The 17637-nt window shown below is 38.9% G+C and overlaps 1 protein-coding gene across 1 annotated transcript in view; it reads left to right on the plus strand.

Annotated features, from left to right (window-relative positions):
* Nucleotides 1–16305, plus strand: part of VWDE (von Willebrand factor D and EGF domains) — a 97576-nt gene extending 81271 nt beyond the window's left edge. The window contains 2 exon segments of the mRNA XM_068549805.1: nucleotides 15703–15739; nucleotides 16050–16305. Coding sequence (XP_068405906.1) covers nucleotides 15703–15739; nucleotides 16050–16305 — 293 coding nt within the window.
* Nucleotides 16306–17637: the final 1332 nt, after the last annotated feature.

The raw sequence follows: 17637 nt of genomic DNA on the forward strand, positions 1-17637 counted from the left end.
ACATGGACATAAGATTGGAAAAGATACTTTTCCAAAGATGATATAAAAACAGCCAAGAAGCACATGAAATGATGATCAATAACATTAGTTATTCTGAAAATGCAAATCAAAACCACAAGGAGACACCACTTTACACCCACTGAGATGTCTGTAATCAAGAGGATGGACAATAACAAGTGTCAGCGATAATGTGGAAATAAAGGAATTTTCATACATTGCTGGTGGGGATGAAAAATGGTGCAGATACTTTGGAAACAGTTTCATTTTTTCAAAAAATTAAACCTAGAGTTATATTACCCAGCTACCCCGCTTTTCAGTAAAGACCCAAAAGAATTGAAAATATATATCCACAAAAAACTGTACAAAGATGTTCACAGCAGCATTATTCGTAACAGTCGAAAGCTAGAAACAACCCGAATGTCCATCGGGTTGTCTATCCAATTAATAAATGGATAGACAAAATGTAATATATGCATAAAATGGAATATTATTCAGCTTTAAGAGGAATGAAGTACAACACGAATGAACCTTGAAAACACTATTCTCAGTGAAATAAGTCATTCGCAAACAGACACATATTGTATAATTCTATTTATATGAAATGTCCAGAATAAGCAAATCCATACAGCCAGAAAGTAGATTAGTGGTTGCCAGGGGCCAAGGGGAGGGAAGAATTGGAAGTGAATGTTAATGGATATGAGGTTTCTTTTGGGCCAAGCCTTTTACTATAACTATTATAATATATTAGATTATATTACATATACTATATTAGTCAAAATAGACTTAGCAATGCTGTAGGAAGGAACCACAGTAAAATCTAAGTAGCTTAACACAATCAAAAGTTAATTTCTCATGAATTTTGCAAGAAATATCTCATATTTAATATCATTTACTAGAGAGAGTTCAACTCACCAAACCACTGGTGAAATGTTAGCTGTATCAAACAGGGAGTAAAAGGAAAGAGAGAGACAGAACTGTTTTAACCATCCTTCCACTGACAGCATCCTCAGTAAAATATATATTTACAATATAGGCTATATTTTTGCCATTTGTTTTTTTCTTTTTAAAAAAATTCTTTAACAGATAAATTTACATAAAGCCCTGAAAATTTATTGCTCTTTAATGACCTATAATGGCTTTTGTCTTCCTCGTTTAAAGATGTTTTGATGCCTAATTAAAGATTAAACAAGCATCTCTCATGCAGTTAATTTTCATATCATTTTATGACCACAAGAAATAAAGTAAAATTTTGTAGTCAACAGCCTGCTAATTTTTGTGGTTTAGTAATAAAATTTTAGCTATAATGGAAATATCTAGTGATTTACCTTATAAATAATCAAATGATCAAAATAATTTATAAGGACATAAAATAATTTAAGGACATTATTTTTTAACATAAAGAAATTCATATTTTGTTACTCTGATATATACCTGGTCAGTTAAGACATTACTTGTTAAGCTTTAAGGAGTATTCAAAAGTCCTCAGCAGTAGCTCAAATTTCAAATTTGCTATATTTCAAAAAATTTTTAATTATATAATGAGACTGATTTTGAAGATAAGCAATACATTCTTAACAGTAGGATCAGTCTCTTGGGTAGACAAAATATGGATTGGCCTATATGATATAGCTTGGGAATGTCTCTCCAAGGACACTCCTACTTGCTACTCTGTCTTAAATTCCAATTAAAGATTCAGTCACCCAAATATTTTTTGATTATCTACTATGTACCACACTTTGTTCAAAGACTTGAGAATTCAACAGAGAACAAAAATGAAGACCTTGTCCATTTTCCTGAAACCTTAGTCATTCGTTATCACCTTGATAAGGTTTGCCATATATATTCATTCTGCCTATACTATTATTAACTTAATAATTTTCTTTAAAGTGATTTATTTTACTTAAATCTATACAAGGAAGAAAAGATATCAGTTCAATACATTTTAAACAGGTAGCATTTGCTCTTAATAGACTGTAATTGTAAAGAAATTAATACAAGGAAAACAAAACAACTTTATTAATTAATAGATTCCATTTGGTAATGGCTATGACCCTGATGATTCTGAACTTGTGGAATGCTCTCTCCTTATTTAAAGGGGGAAATCAAAAACTGAGAAGTCTTAAAGGTTACCAAAAAAACTGGAACTTTTCACATAATCAGAAGAATCACAGAGTGATTTATTTTTTAATACGATGTCTCAACACTCAAATTATCACGACTTTGAAGAACAATTCAATCTCCACTAAAGTGGGTTCCTTGGCTCTAAGGATTTGTCCTCCTGTGAAATCTTTTTCTTAAATACAAAATATTCTGTATAGATTACTTGTATTGTGAAAGTAACTCTGTATTTTAAGTGACCTCATAGGATAGGAAGTCTTCTCCTGAGGTATTAAGACTCTGAGTAGATTATAATGGAAGAGACCCACTGTGCTCAGGTCTCAAACCTCTGAGATTCTAATAAAAGGGAAAAGTGGAAAGAGTTCAAAAGTAAAGAGAAGGCAGATTTAACTTTCTTCACAACTTTGCCTTTGAATCAGCTAGAAAGTCAAGATAGGGCAAATAGTAATTCTCATTTTCAATTTATAAAATGGTTTAGTTCAGTGAGTAATTAATAAATTCTTAAATAATTAATATATTTCCAAATTAAACTTCACTTTAATTACTTAACTGAGGTGTAACAAATATTACACCTGTGTGTTGTAAGTTTATTATCTCATTTGAGAAAAAAATAAGTCCAAGCTGAAATTATTATTAAGGGGAAACTGTCATTGGTGTGCTGGACAGTCTTTGTTTGCCCAACTAGAGATTACCCCTTATTTATTATCTCCACCCTACTCTGTATTCTGGAAGACTGAACTTGTGTGGATTACATTAACAAGTTCCCTTGTCCTCTGACACTCTATTCAATAGGGTAAGCCCCAGCAGGAGGTTAGAGGAAAGGAGGAAAATGAGGTCTGAATGTGTTTTTCTTCGACTTCCTTCCCGTGGGGTGAAATGGGTTGGCAAGCCCCTTGACTAAAGATCTCCGCTCCTGTCAAGGAATTCCTCTCAAAACAGACCTTTCTGTCTTTTTGCTCTTTCTGTTCTAAGGGTGGTATTAGTGCCATGATTCACTACTCTCAAGGTACAGCACTACTTCTTGTGGTTTCCCTATTCTTTGTCCACATAGTTTTAAAAAACAGTCATTTTATTAAACACTCCTCAAAATACCCAATTTGAATGTAGCACTTTTTTTTCCTCCTAGGCCCCTGACTACCTCAAACAGTCATTTATCTTCTCAAGAACTCTGGTGGTGTGGGGCCAAGTATTCACCACATAGAATTAATCTTTAATAAGAAGACCTAGTTTTTTTGTTTTTTTGGTTTGGTTTTTTTTTTTTTGGGCCATGCCATCCGGCATGTGGGATCTTAGTTCCCCAAGCAGGGATCAAACCCGCGCCCCCTGCATTGGAAGCGTGAAGTCTTAACCACTGGACTACCAGGGAAGTCCCAAGAAGACCTAGTTTTAAAATGACATTTTCTTGTAATTATTTTATATTTCAGAGGAAACAGACATTCTGCATTATCATTTAACATTTGAGTTCTTGTTCTCTATTCCATTACATCTTACAGTCTTTAGGAAGAAAAAGGTTGTAGACTGAAATACAAAATTTCAAAAATAGCTAAAATATTATATTATCTGATTGAAAATATGTATTAAAATAAAAATATGTTTTCTCTTGTAAGAGATTCGTTTTTAAATTTTAATGACTGGTTTTGGCTACCGTGGAGTAGCTAGGAACATATTTGAACACCCGTTGTGAATACAATAAAAACTGGAAAAAATTCTAAATTTAAAAAACAACAATTTTTAGGCACTGAAAAGCTACCACCCAGGGCTATCTATAATCCTTGAGAGAAGTGAGGAAGATGAGGTGAGCCCTGCACTCACTGGCTTTCTCACTGAGGCATTTTCCAAACTGTTGTTAGCCAGAAAAATAGAGCCCAATCAGAGAGTACAGTCTCACTGGGTGAAGAAAACAAAGATCAGAGTTCAGGGTTACATAGTCAGTTGGGATTTGAGGATCAGAATACTAAAGAGAAAGAGGCCAACACAAGGAGGCCAAAAATATGCATTAAAATTTCCCTCCAGGACTTCCCTGGTGGCGCAGTGGTTAAGAATCCACCTGCCAATGCAAGCGACACGGGTTTGAGCCCTGGCCCAGGAAGATACCACATGCTACGGAGCAACTAAGCCCGTGCACCACAACTGCTGAGCCTGCGCTCTAGAGCCCACAAGCCGCACTGCAGAGCCAGTGTGCCACAACTACTGAAGCCTGTGTGCCTAGAGCCTGTGCTCCGCAGCAAGAGAAGCCACCTCAGTGAGAAACCCACGCACCGCAAGGAAGAGTAGCCCCGCTCGCCGCAAGTAGATAAAGCCCGTGCACAGCAACGAAGACCCAATGCAGCCAAAAATAAATAAATAAATTTATTAAAAAAAAATTTATCTCTGGTCATTGGCCAATATATAAGGTTTGCATGTTTATTATGAAACACTGGGAGATATACCAGAGAATAGCTGTTGGGATACTGAAAGGTTGAGTAGAGATTTTAGAAGCTGCACAGACTGGATTTTGGGCCCACTAGAACACAAAGTCCGTCACAAACAGGGCTTTTAGTGTAGGAAGGTCAGCCTTACAAGTGAGGACAAAAAACTAGGAGTAAGAGTATAACCAGCATAGATCAAGGCTACATGTCCTTAAATTAAGTCATTCAAAGTAGGTGCTGGTAATTTACTGCTTGCCAGAGCAAAATATGACAAAATCTAGAAGAGTATACTATAATCAAGAAATCTCATACACAAGAATTCACACTGTTTAACATAAAATAAAAAATTACTAAACAAGCAAAAGAACAACAGAAACAACAGGTAGTCACTTATATTTGAGATGTAAAATAGTCAATAGGTCCAGACCCAGATGTAATTAAGGAAAGGGAGTTGCAGAAAAAGACTTCAGAATTACTGTGATTAATAAAGGGGAAGAGAGACCTTCAACATGGCGGAAGAGTAAGCCGTGGAGATCACCTTCCTCGCCACAAATACTTCAGAAATACATCTACATGTGGAACAACTCCTACAGAACACCCGCTGAACGCTGGCAGAAGAACTTAGACCTCCCAAAAGGCAAGAAACTCCCCACGTACCTGGGTAGGTCAAAAGAAAAAAGAAAAAAGAGACAAAAGAATAGGGACAGGACCTGCACCAGTGGGAGGGAGCTGTGAAGGAGGAAAGGTCTCCACACACTAAGAAGCCCCGTCTCGGGCGGAGACTGCGGGTGGCGGAGGGAGGAAGCTTCGGAGCCATGGAGGAGAGCGCAGCCACAGGGGTGCGGAGGGCAAAGCGGAGAGATTCCCGCACAGAGGATCGGTGCCGACCAGCACTCACCAGCCTGAGAAGCTTGTCTGCTCACCCGCCGGGAAGGGTGGGGGCTGGGAGCTGAGGCTCGGGCTTCGGTCGGATCCCAGGGAGAGGACTGGGATTGGCGGCGTGAACACAGCCTGAAGGGGTTAGCGCACCACAGCTAGCCGGGAGGGAGTCCGGGAAAAAGTCTGCAGCTGCCGAAGAGGCAAGAGACTTTTTCTTGCCTCTTTGTTTCGCGGTGCGTGAGGAGAGGGGATTAAGAGCGCCGCTTAAAGGAGCTCCACAGATGGGCGCAAGCCACGGCTATCAGCGAGGACCCCAGAGACGGGCATGAGACCCTAAGGCTGCTGCTGCCGCCACCAAGAAGCCTGTGTGCAAGCACAGGTCACTCTCCACACCTCCCCTCCCGGGAGCCTGTGCAGCCCGCCACTGCCAGGGTCCCATGATCCAGGGACAACTTCCCCGGGAGAATACACGGCGCGCCTCAGGCTGGTGCAACGTCACGCTGGCCTCTGCCGCTGCAGGCTCGCCTCGCATCAGTACCCCTCCCTCCCCCCGGCCTGAGTGAGCCAGAGCCCCCAAGTCAGCTGCTCCTTTAACCCCAACCTGTCTGAGCAAACAGACGCCCTCAGGCGACCTACAAGCAGAGGCAGGGACAAATCCAAAGTTGAACCCCAGGAGATGCGCAAACAAAGAAGAGAAAGGGAAGTCTCTCCCAGCAGCCTCAGGAGCAGCGGATTAAATCTCCACAATCAACTTGATGTACCCTGCATCTGTGGAATACCTGAATAGACAACAAATCATCCCAAGTTGAGACAGTGGACTTTGGGAGTAATAATATATATATATTTTTCCTTTTTCTCTTTTTGTGAGTGTGTATGTGTATGCTTCTGCATCTGATTTTGGCTGTATATCTCTGCTTTTACCATTTGTCCTAGGGTTCTGTCTGTCTGTTTTTCTGGGTTAATTTTTAGTACAGTTTTTAGTGCTTGGTATCATTGGTGGATCTGTTTTTTGGTTTGGTTCCTCTCTTCTTTTTTTCTTTTTTTTATTACTTTTTAAAATTTTTTTAATTTTTAATAATTATTTTTTATTTTTTAATTTAATACCTTTATTTTATTCTATTTGTTTATTCTTTCTTTCTTTCTTTCTTTCTTTTTTTCTCCCTTTTATTCTGAGCCGTGTGGATGACAGGGTCCTGGTGCTCTGGCCGGGCATCAGGCCTATGCCTCTGAGGTGGGAGAGCCGAGTTAAGGACATTGGACCACCAGAGACCTCCCAGCTCCATGTAATATCAAATGGCAAAAACCTCCCAGAGATCTCCACCTCTATGCCAAGACCCAGGTCCACTCAACGACCAGCAAGCTACAGTGCTGGACACCCCATGCCAAACAACTAGCGAGACAGGAACACAACCCCACCCACTAGCAGAAAGGCTGCCTAAAATCATAATAAGGTCACAGACACCCCAAAACACACAACTGGATGCGGACCCGCCCACCAGAAACACAAGATCCAGACTCATCCACCAAAACACAGGCACCAGTCCGCTACACCAGGAAGCCTACACAACCCACTGAACCAACCTTACCCACTGGGGCAGACACCAAAAACAACGGGAACTACGAACCTGCAGCCTGCGAAAAGGAGACCCCAAACACAGTAAGTTAAGCAAAATAAGAAGACAGAGATACACACAGCATATGAAGGAGCAAGGTAAAAACCCACCAGACCAAACAGATGAAGGGGAAATAGGCAGTCTACCTAAAAAGGAATTCAGAATAATGATAGTAAAGATGATCCAAAATCTTGGAAATAGAATGGAGAAAATACAAGAAACGTTTAACAAGGACCTAGAAGAACTAAAGAGCAAACAAACAATGATGAACAACACAATAAATGAAATGAAAAATTCTCTAGAAGGAATCAACAGCAGAATAACTGAGGCAGAAGAACGGACAAGTGACCTGGAAGATAAAATAGTGGAAATAACTACGACAGAGCAGAATAAACAAAAAAGAATGAAAAGAATTGAACACACTCTCAGAGACCTCTGGGACAACATTAACTGCACCAACATTCGAATTATAGGGGTCCCAGAAGAAAAAGAGAAAAAGAAAGGGACTGAGAAAATATTTGAAGAGATTATAGTTGAAAACGTCCCTAATATGGGAAAGGAAATAGTTAATCAAGTCCCGGAAGCACAGAGAGTCCCATACAGCATAAACCCAAGGAGAAACACGCCAAGACACATATTAATCAAACTATCAAAAATTAAATATAAAGAAAACATATTAAAAGCAGCAAGGGAAAAACGACAAATAACATACAAGGGAATCCCCATAAGGTTAACAGCTGATCTTTCAGCAGAAACTCTGGAAGACAGAAGGGAGTGGCAGGACATATTTAAAGTGATGAAAGGGAAAAACCTACAACCAAGATTACTCTACCCAGCAAGGTTCTCATTCAGATTCGAAGGAGAAATTAAACCTTTACATACAAGCAAAAGTTAAGAGAATTCAGCACCACCAAACCAGTTCTACAACAAATGCTAGAGGAACTTCTCTAGGCAGGAAACACAAGAGAAGAAAAAGACCTACAATAACAAACCCAAAACAATTAATAAAATGGTAATAGGAACATATGTATCGATAATTACCTTAAATGTAAATGGATTATATGCTCCAACCAAAAGACATAGACTGGCTGAATTTATACAAAAACAAGACCCGTATATATGCTGTCTAAAAGAGACCCACTTCAGACCTAGGGACACATACAGGCTGAAAGTGAGGGGATGGAAAAAGATATTCCCTGCAAATGGAAATCAAAAGAAAGCTGGAGTGGCAGTTCTCGTATCAGACAAAATGACTTTAAAATAAAGACTATTACAAGAGACAAAGAAGGACACTACATAATGATCAAGGGATCGATCCAAGAAGAAGATATAACAATTGTAAATATTTATGCACCTAACAGGAGCACCTCAATACATAAGGCAAATGCTAACAGCCATAAAAGGGGAAATCGACAGTAACACAATCATAGTAGGGGACTTTAACACCCCACTTTCACCAATAGACAGATCATCCAAGATGAAAATAAATAAGGAAACACACGCTTTAAATGATACATTAAGCAAGATGGACTTAATTGATATTTATAGGACATTCCATCCAAAAACAACAGAATACACTTTCTTCTCAAGTGCTCATGGAACATTCTCCAAGATAGATCATATCTTGGGTCACAAATCAAGCATTAGTAAATTTAAGAAAATTGAAATCATATCAAGTATCTTTTACGACCAGAATGTTATGGGACTAGATATCAATTACAGGAAAACATCAGTAAAAAATACAAACACATGGAGGCTAAACAATACACTACTTAATAACCAAGAGATCACTGAAGAAATCAAAGAGGAAATCAAAAAATACCTAGAAACAAATGACAATGAAAACACAATGACTCAAAACCTATGGGATGCAGCAAAAGCAGTTCTAAGAGGGAAGTTTATAGCAATACAATCCTACCTTAAGAAACAAGAAACATCTAAAATAAACAACCTAACCTTACACCTAAAGCAATTACAGGAAGTACAAAAAACCCCAAAGTTAGCAGAAGGAAAGAAATCATAAAGATCAGAACAGAAATAAATGAAAAAGAAATGAAGGAAACAATAGCAAAGATCAATAAAACTAAAAGCTGGTTCTTTGAGAAGATAAACAAAATTGATAAACCATTAGCCAGACTCATGAAGAAAAAAAGAGAGAAGACTCAAATCAATAGAACTAGAAATGAAAAAGGAGAAGTAACAACTGATACTGCAGAAATACAAAGGATCATGAGAGATTACTACAAGAAACTCTATGCCAATAAAATGGACAACCTGGAAGAAATGGACAAATTCTTAGAAAAGCACAACCTTCCCAGGATGAACCAGGAAGAAGTAGAAAATATAAACAGACCAATCACAAGCACTGAAATTGAAACTGTGATTAAAAATCTTCCAACAAACAAAAGCCCAGGACCAGATGGCTTCACAGGCGAATTCTATCAAACATTTAGAGAAGAGCTAACACCTATCCTTCTCAGATTCTTCCAAAATATAGCAGAGGGAGGAACGCTCCCAAACTCATTCTACAAGGCCACCATCACCCTGAAACCAAAACCAGACAAAGATGTCACAAAGAAAGAAAACTACAGGCCCATATCACTGATGAACACAGATGCAAAAATCCTCAACAAAATACTAGCAAACAGAATCCAACAGCACATTAAAAGGATCATACACCATGAGCAAGTGGGGTTTATCCCAGGAATGCAAGGATTCTTCAATATACGCAAATCAATCAATGTGATACACCATATTAACAAATTGAAGGAGAAAAACCATATGATCATCTCAATAGATGCAGAGAAAGTTTTCGACAAAATTCAACACCCCTGTATAATAAAAACCCTCCAGAAAGTAGGCATAGAGGGACTTACCTAACACAATAAAGGCCATATATGACAAACCCACAGCCAACATCATTCTCAATTGTAAAAAACTGAAACCATTTCCACTAAGATCAGGAACAACACAAGGTTGCCCACTCTCACCACTATTATTCAACATAGTTTTGGAAGCGTTAGCCACAGCAATCAGAGAAGAAAAAGAAATAAAAGGAATCCAAATTGGAAAAGAAGAAGTAAAGCTGTCACTGTTTGCAGATGACATGATACTATAAATAGAGAATCCTAAAGATGGTACCAGAAAACTACTAGAGCTAATCAATGAATTTGGTAAAGTAGCAGGATACAAAATTAATGCACAGAAATCCTTGCATTCCTATACACTAATGATGAAAAATCTGAAAGAGAAATTAAGGAAACACTCCCATTTACCATTGCAACAAAAAGAAGAAAATACCTAGGAATAAACCTACCTAAGGAGACAAAGGACCTGTATGCAGAACACTGTAGGACACTGTTTAATGAAATTAAAGATGATACAAACAGATGGAGAGATATATCATGTTCTTGGTTTGGAAGAATCAACATTGTGAAAATGAATATACTATCGAAAGCAATCTACAGATTCAGTGCAATCCCTATCAAACTACCACTGGCATTTTTCACAGAACTAGAACAAAAAATTTCACAATTTGTATGGAAACACAAAAGACCCTGAATAGCCATAGCAATCTTGAGAAAGAAAAACGGAGCTGCAGGAATCAGGCTTCCTCACTTCAGACTATACTACATAGCTGCAGTAATCAAGACAGTATGGTCCTGACACAAAAACAGAAATACAGATCAATGGAACAGGATAGAAAGCCCAGAGATAAACCCACGCACATATGGTCACCTTATCTTTGATAACGGAGGCAAGAATATACAGTGGAGAAAAGACAGCCTCTTCAATAAGTGGTGCTGGGAAAACTGGACAGCTACATGTAAAAGAATGAAATTAGAACACTCCCTAACACCATACACAAAAATAAACTCAAAATGGATTAAAGACCTAAATGTAAGGCCAGACACGATCAAACTCTTAGAGGAAAACATAGGCAGAACACTCCATGACATAAATCACAGCAAGATCCTTTTGGACCCACCTCCTAGAGAAATGGAAATAAAAACAAAAATAAACAAATGGGACCTAATGAAACTTAAAAGCTTTTGCACAGCAAAGGAAACCATAAAGAAGACGAAAAGACAATCCTCAGAATGGGAGAAAATGTTTGCAAATCAAGCAACTGAAAAAGGATTAATTTCCAAAATTTACAAGCAGCTCATGCAGCTCAATATCAAAAAGCAAACAACCCAATCCAAAAATGGGCAGAAGACCTAAATAGACATTTTTCCAAAGAAGATATACAGATCGCCAACAAACACATGAAAGAATGCTCCACAACATTAATCATTAGAGAAATGCAAATCAAAACTTCAATGAGGTATCACCTCACACCGGTCAGAATGGCCATCATCAAAAAATCTACAAACAATAAATGCTGGAGAGGGTGTGGAGAAAAGGGAACACTCTTGCACTGTTGGTGGGAATGTAAATTGATAGAGCCACTATGGAGGACAGTATGGAGGTTCCTTAAAAAACTAAAAATAGAACTACCATACGACCCAGCAATCCCACTACTGGGCATATACCCTGAGAAAACCACAATTCAGAAAGAGTCGTGTACCACAATGTTCATTGCAGCTGTATTTACAACAGCCAGGACATGGAAGCAACCTAAGTGTCTATCGACAGATGAATGGATAAAGAAGATGTGGCATATATATACAATGGAATATTACTCAGCCATAAAAAGAAACGAAATTGAGTTATTTGTAGTGAGGTGGATGGACCTAGAGACTGTCATACAGAGTGAAGTAAATCAGAGAGAAAAACAAATACCATATGCTAACACATATACATGGAATCCAAAAAAAAAGTGGTTCTGAAGAACCTAGGGGCAGGACAGGAATAAAGTTGCAGAACTAGAGAATGGACTTGAGAACACGGGGAGGGGGAAGGGTAAGCTGGGATGAAGTGAGAGAGTGGCATGGACATATATACACTACCAAATGTAAAATCGATAGCTAGTGGGAAGCAGCCACATAGCACAGGGAGATCAGCTTGGTGCTTTGTGACCACCTAGAGGGGTGGGGTAGGGAGGACGGGAGGGAGACGCAAGAGGGAGGAGATATGGGGATATATGTATATGTATAGCTGATTCACTTTGTTATAAAGCAGAAACTAACACACCATTGTAAAGCAATTATACTCCACGAAAGATGTTAAAATATATATATATTAAAGGTAGTGGGAAATAATGAGGAAATGAATGAAAAATGAATGATTTTTGCAGAAGTTTAAAACCTATAAAAAATATCCTAATGGACATTTTAGGACAATGGAACAGCAAAATATAGTATCTGAATTAATAACTTATTGAATAATTTTAACAGCACACTGACCAGAGGAGAAGACAAGTTCAGTGAATGTGGAGATAAAACGTAAGTAAAACCCAGGAAAAGTGCGGGGACCCTCTCTAAGACTGTGGACCTCAGAAGTCTCTCCTTCTCACAGTAGTTTAGGCCTGCCTCCCACACTTCATCAAAGTGACATTTAAGTGTCCCTACCAGTCTGTAGCTACAGCAGCTCCTGCTCCTGTAAGCAGAAAACTTATTTTATCTATGATTCTTTATATTTGCCTAGCTCTCCAGATTTTGCATGGTGGTTTGCCCTGTAACCTCAGTTCTCCGATAAGCCCAAGATAAGTCATTGATTTTCAGATTATTTTTCATAATTTTTCTTATGAGTGATGACTTTTAATTTCCTTGCATGTCAGAGTTGAAACTGGAAATCTGCATACATCTTTAAGTAAACTTTTAATTTTAGAATATTAATATACATTTTTCAGAATTTATCTCTTAATCCAAAGCCAAAATGTCCCTAATACCAAATAATGAGACATTTTTCAGAATGTCCCTGTTTCTCTTTCTTTCTTTTTCTTTCTTTCTCTCTTTCCTTTTTTTTTGACAGGTTCAGTCTCCTCCAAAGGAAATGCTATGTCTGTAACTGGTCCTTGCATGTGTCTCAACTGCAGTTTCATAGATGACAATCTTCTCAATAATGGCACTGGATCAATTGGACTACACATATTTAACTTTAAAAGAACCTGGACCTGTATTTTATACCACATACAAAATTACTCAGATATTGGTCATAGACTTATGTGACAGCTAAACAACAAAGACTCTACATAAATAAAAATAAATACATCCATGCAGTAGCCATAAAAATATTGACATTTGTTAAAATTAAGAACTGTTCAGTAAAATAAATTATCAAGAGAATGAAAGGTAAGCTAAAACTGAGAGAAAATAACCTCAATACATATGTATCAACAGGCTCATATCCAGAACATACAAAGAATTCCTACTGAATGAGAAAAAGAACACTCAATTGTTAATGGCTAAGATTTAAACAATACTTCCTAAAAGAGAATATCAAAATGACAATAAATATATAATAAGATCCTCAAAATATTAGTTTTCAGAGGACTGCAAGATAAAACCACTCCATATCCACCAGGATAGCTAAAACAAAAAAGCCCAAAGAAGGATGTGTGAGGGTGTGGAGCAAATAGAACTTTTACTGTTATCACCAATTTGGGAAAATATTTGCCTTCTCCCACAAATGCCATACATAATTATAATCCTTGACCTAACAATTCCTGCACAGTAATAAAAAACAACTTATTACTGATACACAGAACAACATGTATGAATCTGACAAATTTAATGTTGAGTGAAATAAGCCACACACAAAACAGTACATGATGTATGAGCCTATTTACAGGAAGTTCAAAAAGAAACTAATATGGTGATAAAATCAGGATACTGGTATGTGTGTGGTGGGGATTACTGTCTGGGTAGGGACACGAGGGAATCTTCAGAGAGGTCTAGAATGTTTTATATCTTGATTAGGGTAGTGGTTATACGAGTGAATCAACACATACGATTTTATCAAGCTGTATATTTAAGATCTGAGCACTTTAGTTTGTGTAAGTTATATCTCTATTTTTTAAAAAGACGTATTATCCCCTCCCATCCAAATGAACTCAATATAGAGTTGAAATCTTTGCTCCTCACACAATCAACTTTTTGTCCTGCTGCACGGACCAAATAGAAATGTTACCTTCAAAATATAAACATATTTTCCTTTAAAATTTAATCGTTAAAATATTTTTCATAATAATAATGTTAAGCTTCCTTTTGATTGTTCATGTTGTAAAAAACTGAATCAGCCTGCTGCCAAGTGTATACAGAACCATCTAGTCTAATGTTTTTGTGAAATATTGAGTAGTGGGAATGTGACACTAATCAAAGATCTAAAGCAAACATATTTTTAGGGTTGAATGGACGTTTCTGCTGCATATTGTCTCCCAATTAAAATGTCTAATTTGGGGGGTCCCTTCATTGTCTAGTGACGATCCTTGAATTAAGAACAAAAGACTATACCTACCAGTTAACTCTTTATATATAGTTTTCCTTAGGTTTGCAGAATATTTGCTTAGTACTAGTCAGTCAATTCCAGTTAAACCATTTAGCAATAATGTAACAAACCAGGAATCTAGAGATATGGAACTGGGGAAAGCTTACACTAGTTTAACAGAAATATAATCTGTACGTAATATCAAGTATCTTTTGGGGCATTTGTATTAATGATGGATCAGCCATTTGGGAGTGATTATAGCAGAAAGCTCCTTGTATTAGGAATCTGGCATCAACACTATTTAATCATGGAGCACTGGCCGAAGCTCTGGGTCTCAACTTACTTCTACATATAAAATAAAGGGTTATTTCTAAAGTTCTTCCACTCTATTGCCTAAGAGAAAGTCCCACAATAACTTTTTAATATATTATATTATGACTTTCTCCATACTAGTCACTTACATATGTGAACTTATTAGAAATTTAATCATTTTTTCCACTTTATATATAGATCAGGGCTTTGCTAACTATGAGGAAAAGAGAGCCATTTTGATATATGTGGCAGTACTACTTTAAGAAAACGTCATGGTATGCATTAGATCTCCATTCTCTCTCCCCTTTTCATTACGCAGCAAGAAAATATTCTATATCTTGATTAGCGTAGAGATTGACTACACTATGCTCATCGCTGCATAGTGTACCTGATTACAAAAATACTCATCTGAATCATCTGAAAATATCTGAAAATACTCATCTTACTCATCTGTAATGTCCTCTCAATCCTATATGAAAAATTGTACCCAGGAAAGTTGGGAGGGCCCGTTATATAATCAGGTCCAGCCCATCCAAATATAAAAGATACAATAAGCAAGACAACAAACTGTTAAATAAAATATTTTCTGCCTTTGTAAAAACAAATATACCTTTACAACAACATTTTTTTTAATATGGTAAAGCAACAGTCAAATGAATAGCACAGTTTCAAAATTAATTTACTTTCTTGCCAAAAACACCGTGACGCAAGGGGGGTTGCAACTCCATGGGGACGTTGCATTCAAGGGAAGAGCTCCCCGAGCCTTAACCTCCAGAGAAACAACCTAGGACAAGAGACCCCCTTGACTACTAGTGTGACCCTCTCTCTGACCTGAAGCTTCTCTTCCAAAAACACAACCAAAGCGTAATCAGGGATATTCGGGCCAGAGCAAAGAGCCTCGACATCAGGTCACATTTGCCTACAGGCAAAAGACCTAGATACCTTTATTTTTAGGAAAATTTGACATGTGACCATTATTCTCTCGCTAATATTTGGGCCAGGTATATTAAATTGTCTGGTGCCCTTTGTCTCCGAAAGGTAAGGCCAAAGGTGGTCACTCAGGGATACAAAAAGTTAGAGCTGAGGCCTTGGGACCATCAAACAGATCTAAAAGTAGCTGGGGAGAAGTCCTGCTTCTCCACCCCGGGTTATGACAATACCCACACTTAGCAGGAAGCAGTTACAGTAAACAACCTGCGCCCATCAGCGCCCCTCAAGAATGAGGAGCAGGACAAAAGGCAGAGGAGGGATTTGTCACCGGCAAAGCCCATTAACAATTCCCAGGAAATAAAAACAGAATGTGGGCAATAAAGTAAAGTCTAACCTTTTCCTTCTCCTTTGGGCTTAGTCCGGTTTCATTTGCTCACAGGGGGCCGCATGCAGAGTCCACACATCCAGCCCTTCAGACCGGAGTTCCCAGTGTCAAGCGTCTGCACCTGACACCTCAGCTTGGCGGGCTGTGTGCAGAAGGGCTGCGTCTTACCGCTCAGTTCAAGATGGCGGTGGTGGGCTGTGCGCAGAGACGCTGCACCCGCCCCGCCGGCTGGAGCCGTGAGCAGGACGCCTGCGCCAACCCGCAAGAACTCCGCCCTCTCCCGCGCTGACAAGACCCGTAGAAAGGAGCCCTGCCACGGCCTGTCAGGGAGAGCATGTACCGGGAAAGCAAGAGTTCGTACCTGTGCCTTCTTTGATCAAAGAATAAAGATTTCCTTTGATTCTGAACAAAAAAAAAAAAAAAAAGGAAGGAAGGAAGAAAAAGAAAAAAGAAAAAAAAGAAAAGAAATAAGATTTCTCTTTATGCCACCTGGTCCATGCCTGGAATTCTCTGCCCACTTGATGGCCCCAAGCCCTACCTCCACGGCTCTTCTTTAAAAGTCTTGGAAGAAACCTGAGGCTGAGGCAAGGTTTTTGTTTTGTTTTTTTTTTTTTGGCTGCACCCCACGGATCGAACCTGTACCCTCTGCAGTGGAAGCACGGAGTCTTAACCACTGGACCGCCAGGGAAGTCCTGAGACAAGGTTTTAATTGAGACTTTTCAGAATTTTCTTTGCTCTACAACTGAATGTGATGATGGCAGGTCCAGCTGTCTCCAGCTGTCCCCACTCCACCATCCATTCCTCCTCCCTGTCCCTTCCCACCCCAATATCACTCCACACTTGAGGGGTCTCCAATGCCCACAGGCACCCTCACAACCAGGATCCATAGACGTCTCTGCTAACAGCATTGCTTTACCCTTAGGGTCTAGGGAGGAAGACACCCACTGCAAGCAGGCCAACAGGAAGAGAGACTCCAGGAAAGAGCTCCCACGGGGATGAAGAGTGGGCTCAGCGCTTGTGCAACAGACAATCCGGAGTCCCAGGTACCATGGTATGGTCTAGAAGGTGGAACACAGTCTCTGGTTGGCCACATGCCCTTGGTCCCGTTGGAGTGATGTGGAAAATGGCAGCTTCAGCACCTGCTGGGGCAGAGGCCCCTATTGTCCAAGTCCACTCCCAATACTACTGGAGTGACAAAATTTAGTATGTTCAACAGGGTGTAAGGATGTAAAAATATTAACTGTGTACAAAATGTCAATGCTGTAAGCAAAAAGCAGAACATTGGCAAGAATACTCAGTGAATGGAAAATAATCCTACGACTGATGCTTATAGGCAATCACACCTGGTCCTAGGCAGAACATAAAGCATGTGGGTTTTGTATTAATGTCCTCCTACCTCTCCATGTCCCTTCTGCCCTCTCTCAGGATGAAGAACCTGTTCAAAACCTGGTACAGTGTTGTCCCACTCAGAATTACTCTCATCAAAGAGGTAACCTTATTATTTTTACTTTCCTTCTAACCCCTGGAAATTCCCTTGGTCTTGAGGAAAATGATGTCAGCTAGGTGAAAGGGGAAAAGCAAGGACAATAAGAGCACTCTTCAGCAGAATCCTCTCAGAGGA

The sequence above is a fragment of the Eschrichtius robustus genome, chromosome 8, assembly GCF_028021215.1.
Source record: "Eschrichtius robustus isolate mEscRob2 chromosome 8, mEscRob2.pri, whole genome shotgun sequence".
Taxonomy (NCBI): Eukaryota; Metazoa; Chordata; class Mammalia; order Artiodactyla; family Eschrichtiidae; genus Eschrichtius; species Eschrichtius robustus.